General features: G+C 33.4%; 1 protein-coding gene across 11 annotated transcripts in view; it reads right to left on the bottom strand.

Annotated features, from left to right (window-relative positions):
- Nucleotides 1-12,192, bottom strand: part of LOC117209689 (rho guanine nucleotide exchange factor 17) — a 70,360-nt gene that overhangs the window by 6,727 nt on the left and 51,441 nt on the right. For 3 of the 11 annotated variants that reach the window (XM_033451950.1, XM_033451953.1, XM_033451951.1), the window contains exons 10-22: nucleotides 9,874-9,951; nucleotides 8,787-8,891; nucleotides 8,323-8,439; nucleotides 7,401-7,687; nucleotides 6,099-6,236; nucleotides 5,537-5,631; nucleotides 5,199-5,421; nucleotides 4,120-4,211; nucleotides 3,079-3,346; nucleotides 2,060-2,167; nucleotides 1,022-1,261; nucleotides 759-826; nucleotides 195-521 (exon numbers count right to left, since the gene is read on the bottom strand). In XM_033451950.1, the coding sequence (XP_033307841.1) occupies nucleotides 195-521; nucleotides 759-826; nucleotides 1,022-1,261; nucleotides 2,060-2,167; nucleotides 3,079-3,346; nucleotides 4,120-4,211; nucleotides 5,199-5,421; nucleotides 5,537-5,631; nucleotides 6,099-6,236; nucleotides 7,401-7,687; nucleotides 8,323-8,439; nucleotides 8,787-8,891; nucleotides 9,874-9,951 (2,146 nt within the window). The remainder of the gene's footprint in view (nucleotides 1-194; nucleotides 522-758; nucleotides 827-1,021; nucleotides 1,262-2,059; nucleotides 2,168-3,078; nucleotides 3,347-4,119; nucleotides 4,212-5,198; nucleotides 5,422-5,536; nucleotides 5,632-6,098; nucleotides 6,237-7,400; nucleotides 7,688-8,322; nucleotides 8,440-8,786; nucleotides 8,892-9,873; nucleotides 9,952-12,192) is intronic. The other 8 variants (XM_033451955.1, XM_033451957.1, XM_033451954.1 and 5 more) reach the window with 6 other exon arrangements.

Raw genomic sequence — 12,192 nt, 5'->3', positions numbered from 1 at the left:
ATATTTTGATTGAACGACATTTCAATGAAAAAGACTATGTTTTCTATCTTAGAGATGAAAGAAATGAAACGAAACATATGTCGCGTACGGATCATCGTAAAATTACGAAGGACTAAAAATATGTCTAACATAAGGATAATAAGCTATCACAGGTATCTTGTTCATCTAAAAGATTAAGATACGTAGAAACTTACTAGTAAGCATTTTGGTGACGGCTGGTGCTATATTGATGTCCGTCAAGCATTCATAGCTACCAGAGTGGAACAATCGCAGCACGGCGCTATTGTGCAAAGAAATCCAGACTCCTAGCCCACCGGAACTTGCCATGCACGAAACCGACAGGGATGTGTCGTTGCTAACGGCGAAAGTGTGTTCTATATCTAGCGAGTGGGTGTTGAGGATTTTTACGGAATTGTGGCACCCGCACCAAAGTTTCCCGGATACCGGAAGCATTTTCGTAACTGGAGAAGCCACTGTGCCTACCGATACTGTCGTTGGGTCGGGTGTATTCCAACCACCCACTATAATTAAACGATATTTATATTGAGAATGTTTGACTTACAAGGGTGTTATAAACGCTAAAGATTTTTTTACAGAACGCTTAAAAATTTGAAGAAATCGCATAATTTATTTTAAATCGTTGTTTGTTATGTGATTCAATGTTTTATTGAGTTTATTGTTCAATTAGTACAAAGTTTATATTTTTTTATGAATTTAATTTAGAAAAATATATATTATAATAGAGATATAGAACTTACTGTGATCTCGAGAATAGACAGTGATGTCTCCATTAGCAAGTGACACGAACACTTTATTATCCAAATATCTGAAATATTAAATATTATTAAGATTGTAGAAGAAAAGGAAACAAATATATCTAGACCGAGGAAAATAATAATAATCTAAACATTTTTGTAATTTTTCTAAAAAATTTATAAATTTTTGTAAAAAAGTAATTATTAGAAATTGATTGTTTGATAAATATAATTAGGATCAATAACGGAAACTTGAAAAATCTTACATGATGCAATGCACACTGCTATTGTGCTGTATTTTCACTTTGTTCTTTTTTATCCTGATATTGTCGTTACAATTGTATACATGTATGCATCCATCTTCGGTTCCCAGCCACATCGTTGGTTGGTTAACGTCTTCTTCCGTTGTAACATTATCAATACTCGGAACGTCGCTGCTCAAAGCCAGGCTACCCGTATCTGCACATGGAATGTCGTCCGAGTCCGAGTCGTCGGAGCTCGAGCTACTGCAAAACAGCTTTCTTAGATTAATGACGAAGCATACTACTAATGATATAGAATAATGTACTAAAAGTTTCTCTAAAAATAAGCTCCTGTCGTATGTTGTTAAATCGATGCAGGAAAAAAATATTAATTTTACAGAAATGATTTTAAAAAAGATATGTACCTATAGCGAGAAATTGCATAATATACATATATTATAAAGGAAACTCTCTATTATAACGTAAAATAATATGAAATTTTATTATAATAACATTTATTATATTAAAATTATAATACTTAAAGTATATTTTTTAATTATATCTAATATTATAAATAACTGATTTTATATATTAATAATTAATTAAGAATATTTTATTACAATGCGGAATAATTATCTAACAAATTTTCGAAGTGTGGATAATGTATGTGAAAATTGCTTATTCTTTTATCAATATATTTTTAATAGCATCAAAAGGAGCCTACTTTTAGTACTATTTTAAAATAGATATATGATCATATCATAATGAATGTTTAACATATGTAAAATGATATAAAAGATTTCATAATATATCGTAAAATATTCTATAACAAGAAATCAACCGATAATTAATATCACTTTCAAAATCATGATGGAAATGTAAGAAGTGACGGAATTCCTGGTTAGAATTTTTATTCTTGACATACATATAGATGAATTTCATAATATAATCTCGATTGTATGTAATTTTAGTAAATTGTAGTTATTATTCGCTTTTACGAGTTGACTCCTCGTTATACAACACTACTTCGTTCCGATTCAAATTTTCAGTCAAGAGTATTACCTATCTAACTGTATGTTCCCGCCACTGGCATCGACATCCTGGACCGAGATGCTTATGCCGCTCTTACTGTTCGCGAATGAAATGTTGTTAGTCACGCACGAATTCGATCTAAAATATAATACAAATAAAATAAGGTCCCTTTCTACTAGCCTACAAAGTATTACAAAAAAAATTATTCCTTTAAAATTCCTTATCATTTTAACCGTTTTCTTTTTCTTTTTTCAAGGACCTCTCTGAATTAAATATGTACTTTCCATGTTGCTTGAAACTTTCAGACATCGTCACATTTCGTTGGATAGATATATTAAGCTGATGATAAGATATTAATAATATTTGACAAACATTGACACCACTTTTGGTATGAGAATATTAGGTCATTTCATAGCTTTTGTCGTTTTTTAGCCAATTTTGATATGGAATTATAGAGAAGAATTATGAATTCAATCATTAGTATATTTTTCTTTGTTTCTTATCAACCGTTCCCATTTAGAAATGAACTTTCCTATTCCTAAATTATAAAATATCTGCGATTTAGAATTTTGTCAAGATTTCCTTTTCAGGACTACGAAAATCAACTTTGAAGCGAACTTTTCAACTCTTAACTTGGCCTTTCGTTTGCCATCCTTTCACCGCCCTGTCAATCTTCTTGAAATTTGCAGATAGAAATAGTATGCGACACATACATCTTTCTATTCATAATAGAAAATAAACATTAAAAGTTAAATGCTAATTTAAAAAGTAGACATTTAAAACCAATAATAAGAAGACAACAGAATTTATGAAACAACCTAACACCATATAATAAATTCACTCCACAAATGCAATCCTGGAGTTGGAATACAATATTCCATCGATTAATTGGATTTAAACACAATATACAGACAAAACATGTTCCCAGAAGTCCCACAACCAGCTCACACCCAGAAGCTTCGAGCAACAGAAACCGCAAGAATCCAAATAGTGAAAGCCCCAACTCACACCCCCAGCCTTCGCGAACAAAGAATCTCAGAGAATCTCACCTTTGAGTGCACGCTGGAATTCCCGCGACACATAGGATTCTTGCGTTGCAGACTCCGTTACAAGATGTCACTTGTGGTGGTTCCGGGGTGAGACTCAACACGCAGACTTGACCCACGTAACCATCGCTGTTGCACACCCAAACGTCCCTGGAACCCTGTCCATTGGCCAATGTAGGCGCAGCACAGGTGAACTGCAAGCCAGCCCGAGTCTTTCGAATTGGCAGAGGTCCCACAAATTCTGGGCAGGGTCTCCTATCAGCGGACAATGCTGTAAGTCGAGACACATCGACACTGATCAGAAATGTATGCGTTCTGGAATGGACTATGGTGGGTTTCACGAGTTTTGATTGTCCAAAGATATTTATTTATTTTTGTGTTATTATTCTAAATTCACTACCTATTTACCTACTTATCTACTTAAATACAATGTCATTTCTTTGCAATACACTTATGAACGTAATTCATCTATTTTTCAAATGTTCAATATTAATCTAAGAAGAAAAGTAAAAAGAAGTGGAAATTGAATAGAATAGAAAGTGGAATATGAGTGGTTCTAATTCGATGTCCGCAGTTTGTAAACATCGAGAAGAAAAAGACTGAGACGTGATATATTAAAACTAAAGTGACCGAGACCAAATACGTATCACTCACATATCAATCCTAACTGTCTGAACTATGAGAGAAGAAAACCCTACAATAGATTATCCACAATTAGTGTGATGCGGGTCACATTGCTGGGAGATATGATACACTTTCTTTCACACGTCTTACAGTTATTTAATGGAGGCTTTACTGTGTCTTCAACTTCTTTTAATCTCCCCCTCCCCCTTATTTTCTTCTTAATGTTTTTGAAATCCCTACAACGCAAGACCAGCTGTCAACTAAATTCTTTACTAATTAATTCTTTATTTATTACTTATACAATAGCGACCTGGTCCTTATGACACTAATTGAGAGTTAACTAGCGTAGCAAGTGTTGTCTTTCAATGTCTCTAACTAAGTAAACCTCGTGAATTCCACTATAGTCGCGGGACAACTCACCTAACTTCTGTTTAGCCTCGTTGAAGCTCTCTTCCCAGCTGGCCCTTTTGTCCGGCTTTGTGAACATTACGGAAATGTTCTCGATTCCAGCCCTGCAAATATAATACTTGAGACTAGTGTCATACGAGCCACTTGATGTCACGTTGTTTATTGGGCATGATTCGATGCACGTGGATTAGAAACGTGAGGCGAATAAGGCGCAAAAATACTCTTATTGTGAGGCTATACCGCTTTGTGAACCGCTAATGGATGGAATGTCGTCATTCGATAAACTGTCACCATGCAGCTTCGAATGAAACATTCCTTCGTTGTCCTTTCATTCGCGACGTTGTTTGTTAGAAATGTTAGGTAAATCACATTTGCAAGCGAAGATACGAGCTCGAACTTCGCGAGGAAAATGACGCAGTGAAATGGGAAAACGGGACTCGTTCAATAGGAACTATCGTAAATTAGGAAGAATTCATGGATTATGAAAAATCTTTTCGTATTGTGGGTTACAGTCAAGTCGGAGATGATCAGACTAATGAAACTTTAATACAATGATTTACGTATTAATAGTAAAATATAATTATTGAATTTTTATCGAATATTTCGGTAGTCTTCCTTCGCTTGCATTACGTGCTTTTTCATATACCTTTCATTTGAATTTGTTTGGAGCAAATTTTAAACTTTAGTCGTCCGTAGTACTAGTGTTCATAATATACAGTGAAGAACATAGCTAAATCAACAATCAAAGGTTTCGTATAAATCATTTTTCTCTACCACTAACATTAATGTATACAAAAAAATATAAATGATACAAAATAAAAAGGTTCCAAAAGATTGTGTATGTTTAATTGTATAAGATCTAACTATCGTAAATTATGGGATTGGTTCAATGAAGGAGCTTTTTATATGTGATAGAGTAGAATAAATTTTGTGGTGATCAAAGTGAAGTAACATCTAATAAAAGCGATTCAAACGTCAATGATAAAATGTGAATGTGTTTATTAAATTTTTCTTGACATTTTAATACTAGGTATTCTAAAACGCTTAACGTAGGATGTAATGATATGACATGTGAAAGACGTGTTACTTACTGAGTGTTAAGCGTTAATTCCAGACAAGCCAACTGCGAATGCGCTGCGTTCCTTTCAGCTAATTGACGTTGTGCCTGACCCAACATATCCTTGATAAGATCCTCTAATTGTTGCTTCGCACCATGCAATGTAGCTGCGAGTTCCTGAAGCTGAGTCAACGTTGCACAGTCTTCTCGAAGATGGTCTACCTCACGAGCCATCCGCCTCAGGTTTTCATCTTTGGCTAATGGAAATAAAATGTAATTTCTAACCATGGAATTATTTTATTTTATTTTTTTTTTTTGTAGCATTTTTTAATATTATAGTATTAAAGAATTTAGCAGTTTCTTTTTGCTTACCTTTCATAACTTCTAGGTCGTCCAGCGGTATTCTCATTAACATTTTGTACTTATTTGCTTCCAATAGGCCAACCAGACTATTTGGACAGGAACTTCTGACAGAAAACGAATGCATATGTAGAAAATGATAAAATATTAGAAAAAATTTAATATATATAAGAAACAACCGTGTACATTGTATATTTATAATAAAAGATATCTGACAACTAACATGAAAATAGAAAACACAACAAAAATGTACAGAATATATAAAAAAATATATAAAATGTCTAACATAAAATAATCATAATATTTAGTAGATGGAAAAATCTTCTGTTTCAGTTCTGTTCATAAAAATATAAATGTACATAACGTTCACAATATACATATTATGTAAAAGAAACATGTGACATTTCTCTACTATTTTTGCTATAATATTATCAATTATAATATTAATAAGTATATCATAAATTATGAATTAATAGAGTGATACAGAATAAACATAGAATTTAAACATAGTAATCGAAACAATATAAGTATTAGATTTTTCTAAACAATTTGAACAAATCAATTACACACTCACGTCGATGGTTTTCTGATTGTCCCGCTTCTCCTCTTGATACTAGTGATAACAAGCAAATCGGAAAACAAAAATAGGGCACGTTCCTTTCTGGTTCCTTGGTTCGAGGCTATGGTGACAAGATCGTGGCGTACGAAAGCTCTACGACAAAAATAGACGCATCAATTCAGATGAATTTTTTTGTTTTCATAGCAATTTCTATCGCAACACGCATCGCTATTGGTAATCGATACGGTGTACGCGTTTAAAGCTTGAATAGTTCATGAAATGCTGAAGCGAGTGCAACGTTTTACGCGCAGCTATTCGATGAAAGCTCTATTGTGCGTTAAACTTCTTTCAATCTTTTTCCCCCTTATTTTCTCACGGATCATGTAAAAATACGAGTTCATAAATGATATCTAAATTAAGTATAAAAACGTTTTGAAAACGTTCTTAAAACATTCAACCGTTTTTCAACCGTTGCTTTGACTATTATGATATTAAACGTAAAAATATGTTTCATATTTTATTTAGAAACGATTCGAATATTTTTAGATAATTTTTAAAAGGTCATAATACTCAATTGTGATATTTTAAATTGAAATCGTATGCATATTCTACAAATTGTAGAAAATTAATTTTCGTAGAGAAAAATCCATGAAAATAAAGCAATATTTCTAACATTATTAATAAGGCGTAATATTTAATTGATTTCCTACTTTTCATATTTTCTTTTTTATATTTCTGAAGCTTTCTTGCCCTCGGAATATTGACTATTATCTGTTGTATAAAATATGTTCCTTTTAATTGCGTGGAGATCGTGGTTGATCTGGCACGTACAAAATCATTTTATAAATATTTCTAAATATAAAACTTGTCGACAAAGAGTAGCTGTTATATAATAACAGTATATATCTGCCTCTATTGTATCTGCATATGCTCATTATATTTTACATTTCTATGAAAAATTTCTATATTTCAAATACATATATATGCTAACATAAAAAAATGATACAGTTATTTTATTAATTCATTTAATTGTTCATATTTGACATTCTTCTTACTATCAATCAATATCTCAGTCTGTGTTACAAGGAATTATCTATACTTCGTTTGGTAATTATAAGTCGTATTTGTTAAAGAACCAAACATCATGCAGAAGTTGGTATTACAGCACAGATTAAACCCTCTGAAAGAAAATTTTAGGGTGGCAGCCTCCTCAATATTAACAAATTTATCAAACAATTTGTCTCTGGTTCACTCAATTTTCCCCCAAAATGTGTCTGATCATAAATAAACGTAGATCATAAAAGAAAGTAAGTTCACCTGTCGTTTGTCACGATACCAGCGAGTCCTTCGACGAGCGCCTGAACCTCCCTCAATGTACTTTGCTGTTGCTCCCACTCGAGAGACTCCCTTTCCGTGCAATTGATCTTTACGACCAATTCGTGCACTTCCTTCTGAGCAGCTTGGAGCAACTCGAAATCCGGATGCGTGGTATCGGTGTGCTTCAACAACCTCTGAATCAGTAACTCGTAACGTGGTATCTTTTGCACCGGTTTGATCAATAACTGATCTAGCCCAAGTTTTCCTTTGTGCTCCCGTTCCATTGCCTATCGTGTAGAAAAAGGGGTAATTGACCAATTACCAAATTTTATCAGATTAGTATAAACGAAATAGAGAAATATAGTGTATGGAAAAATATTGAAAATATAAAGGATATTGAAGAATTTCATGGTTGAATATTTCTTGTCAAACTGTCTAAATTAGTTTTATTGAGTACATAAAGGTTTACAATTTTGGGAAAAAGAAGGAAGTGTGTAAAGCTGGCAACTTGAAATGTGTGAGAATAGGAAAATATTATAATTAGACCGTGAATATTTGCGCAAATTCAAACTTTTATGAACACAGTTAAAACGATAGAATATAAGCAAAAATTTGTTTTATCCACAAAATATTATAACGATTCAATACTATATGGTACCTCTTGGATATTTTACGTACTTTTGCATACTATGTGCATTTTATGCATTTTGCACAAATACATAAAAAAGAAGAACGTGGAAGAATTTTATGGTTAAATATTCGGACGCAAACTTGCATGACTGTAATTCGTTTCGTTGAATTTAAGGAATTTATGCGGGGAGGGAGAAGGAAAATATAATGAAGGTAAAGCTACTGTATTAACAATGCAGAAAATAAAAATGTTAATAGGAACAGAGAAAATGAAAAAGGATAGTTGGTATACCTCGAGGAATCGCGCGAATGCCGGTTTCGCTTGGCAAGTCGTTTTTATCGCCTTCCTCGCGGACTTCCAATTATCAAGGAAAAGCGTGTACGTTTCCAGGACGACTGCCTTGGTGAACTACAGAAAAGACAGCGAATAATGAATAACAAGTGGGAAGATAATCTCTGATATACAACGCGCGTTATCGAATTAGAATGGTCATTGCATTCGGTTCTTCGAAACGTGTCCATTGTAAACAACTTGAATGTAACTTTATGGAATGGAATAGATTAAAATTTCGTTTCTTTTTTCAGGAACTTCCCTGACAATTTTTTTTCAGAAACATTGTTTTTCAGGAACATTCCAAGAAACTCAATATATACTTTTTAAGAAGGTAGGTAAAATAATATGAATCAGAAGAAGCATAACAACGAATTAAAATTTTAGTTGAACAAAATGGTGATGTGTTTAATAAGAAAACATACCACATCGAGGAAAACATCGCCAATGGTCTGCTTAAGCTCCCAAGTATCCAGTCTTTTACGTAACTCCTCCAGGAACACTTCATGATGGTTGAGAATAGAAGGAATCTGAAACACGAACGTACAAACTTTCTTTTCCCAACTTACCCTAACATTTCCGACACAAGATATTAAAAACGGAAAGTTGCGTGAAATATTAAACTTCAAAGATAGTAATGTAGGGGTTCTATCGAACTCTTGATATTCAGCTATAACGAAGTTTCAGTCCGCTGCTTCATGCTGTAAAACGTGACTGTCGTTTGAACATACCACACCACGCGTAATTTCATTCCTCTTGATAAAGCTATAATAAACGTTTATTATCTCGTAATTTGGAATACAACGTTGTATTTGACAAGGCTAGTAGTTGTATTGATTCACGTTGTTAGCGTTTAATAGCAAGGTATCCTATTTGTTTTGTTACACCGTAGCATCGTATTATCCTTTCACGTTCATGTCCTATCGATTAAGAAATAATTAACAATTGTTCTTTCCGTCACGGAGATTGTAAGTCAAAGGTTGAAAAGTGCACGCTTGTCCAACGGTTTAACAAGTTAATTGGAAAGTCGTGGTGGCCACACATCGATCGGGTAAACCGTGTTAAAGGAATTTACGCGTACAGATTTCAATTTCGTATAGTTTCTTTTATCACCTTTTTCTATTCGTGCGAATTCTATAGCCTTTGAGTTTCACGGAATTTATTGTAAGTAGAATGACACGGATGATCGGATATGATCGAATATGGTCGGACGTGCGAATACTGCGTTACCAATTTTTATCATAATATTTTCGCACAGGATTACTGTTCTATTAACATCTTCAAATATTCAAATTCTGGTGCGTTATACAATTAGCTCAACATCTATTTATTATGATATTATATTTAAATAATTATGAAATCTATGAATAAATTTCTCGATTTGATATTCAACATGGGATTCCAAAATTTATCTTTGTGAATTAAATCCAAATGATTTGTTTTAATTATGACTTTAGAAAACATCGTATTTATTCTTTAGTATAAACTTTAAACTGTAAATTAGTAATTTACCTGATAGAAGATTTCGTCCACCGTCGCTGCGTCCACCAAACCTGCATTTTCGGGGCTCTTTAATGGTTGTAGATATTTCTAAAACAAAATCAAATTTTAATTAATTTTATGTACAATATAATAATTATCTGTTTCTTGACTAAAAATTCTGAAACATATTTATTCGATAAAATATTTAAGCACGCAGTTTTATATTGATTTCGATTGAAGTTCCAGTCTCCTTTTCTTTCTCTTTTTGGCCAATATTCATTAACATAGCAGAATTGCAATTCCAATAATGAGGTGACAGACTTAAGTCAATCGAATCAAACATAACCCATAATGTGACATTTCAGCAATCAAGTGGGACAAAGTAATTATATCAAAGAAATACCATATTGTAATATTAAGGGACTATTATAAAAAAATATTATATGATCTTTTTTATTTCATACGAGACAATTAACTATATAATAATAACAGTTCCATCCGTTTGCATCCAAAAATCGATTTCTATTCAATAGATCGAAACGAACTTTCATAGACTTACGCAACGTGTGGCAGTAAAATGGAAACTTTTATTTTGAACGTGAATAAATAACGGGCACCGTTTGTCGGGTTACATCAAGACGCATCGAATCATGGAACAGCCTGGACCCAGAACAAAAAGAAGCAGAAGAATCGATCGGGAAGCTCGAACGATGTGATGAATTGGATCTAAGGTGCTCCGCGGATGTTTAACTTTCGGAGAGTGGATAGCTGTGTTGAGGATATTTTTAGCGACTCGTATGCTAATGGCTCTCGGGATTAGGCTGGATGAAAAGGTTTAATGGATTTTAATGTAATATACGACGTGTTGGGAAAGTGTCGAGTATGCTCCTTCGATAGATCTTCGGTGGAAAAGTTTTAATTTCGAGGTTTAAGTGCGTATAAGTAACGAAATGTCTGTAATATGCTATGAATCATAAAGTTAAATAAATCTGTGCTCCTGTTTTGAAAAGATCGTTCGTTTCAATGTTAATATATTGGTTTATCGCACAAAAAATATTAAGAAAAAACTAAGTAAAAAAAGAAATTATTAGACATCTATAATTATATGTTTGATCACAAAATTCTATATTACTTAAAGCAGTTACAAGCAATTTTCGTAATAGAGAGAGTAGACTTTTAATAATCGTATTTACTTATTCTAGTGAGCACTTAAAAAATTAATTGCCAATGAGATTTGGTGCGGCTTTATACAGAATTTATCGAGGATATTATATTGAAAAGTTATGTATTAATTCCATTATATTAAAGGTAATGGAATTTATTAAAATGTCACAAGTTGAAGTTCCCAAGTAACGGATTTAATTACGATGGAAATTATGTTGATATTGTTAGTGTTGAGCACTGATATTATACGTTGTACTGTTCTTAATTACCATGTTGATACGTGGCACCGGAACTTCCAGACCGAAAAGAGGATTGTGGAACAGGGATATCAACGGACGGCGACGCGAGGTGACGGTGGCGTCGTGGTTAACTTAGCCAGCTACAAACTAGGAGACCCGGGGTTTCCAAGTTCTCGTACCGTAGTCTCTATTTTTCACTATTCATACAGATATTATACATGCAAAAGGCGAATATCACGTGATTTCGGCTATTCTTGCGCGTTCATTGTAGCATCATCTGTTGCGCGTCCTAAAGATCGTTGTGTTAAACAGTTTAATGCTTTTATTGCATTTTTCGTTTCATTGTCTAGGAGCCCGGAAGTCTTAATGTTTTTACTGTCATTTCTAATATGAACAATATACTGATTTCGCTGTTCATCAGTTAACAAATCGTATAGATGTTCTTGATAAAGTACTATGCGGAAAACTGTAAGTAAGTAACACGTTCCTCTGGTGCTCAGTTGATCTTTCTTAGTGAAACCAATGCAGAAGATTCTAAGGAGATAGCCATCAGTGGTTTTCACATCGACGTTAGCTTCGATCAAGGTTTGCCATTTTTTAACCATGAACCTCAATTTATCTGTGATAGCTATCTGTGGTTAGATCCATGCCATGGAAGTTGGTCAACAGTTGTAATAGTATGGCCATCGTTTTTAACGCGAGAATCCTAGATAGGCATATCTAGGTTGAAATAAGAAATTTCTGTACAAAAGGAGGAAACATGATACGAGAAAAGATGTGATCTTGAAAAGAATCTCAAAGACGTAGAGAAATATAAATTAAAATTTCTCTAACTCATCGAGTAAATCTCACATTGATAATAGGACATTTTCATCGTAAGCTTGACGCAGGGGGATGAATTAGCATTAATTCTCATCACGATGGAAACACACTTACAATGTAAGCC

Source organism: Bombus bifarius, unplaced genomic scaffold (assembly GCF_011952205.1).
Source record: "Bombus bifarius isolate JDL3187 unplaced genomic scaffold, Bbif_JDL3187 scf7180000008190, whole genome shotgun sequence".
In the NCBI taxonomy this organism is placed as follows: Eukaryota; Metazoa; Arthropoda; class Insecta; order Hymenoptera; family Apidae; genus Bombus; species Bombus bifarius.
Note: the sequence above shows the minus strand (reverse complement) of the source record. Positions and strands in the feature narration are given on the sequence as shown.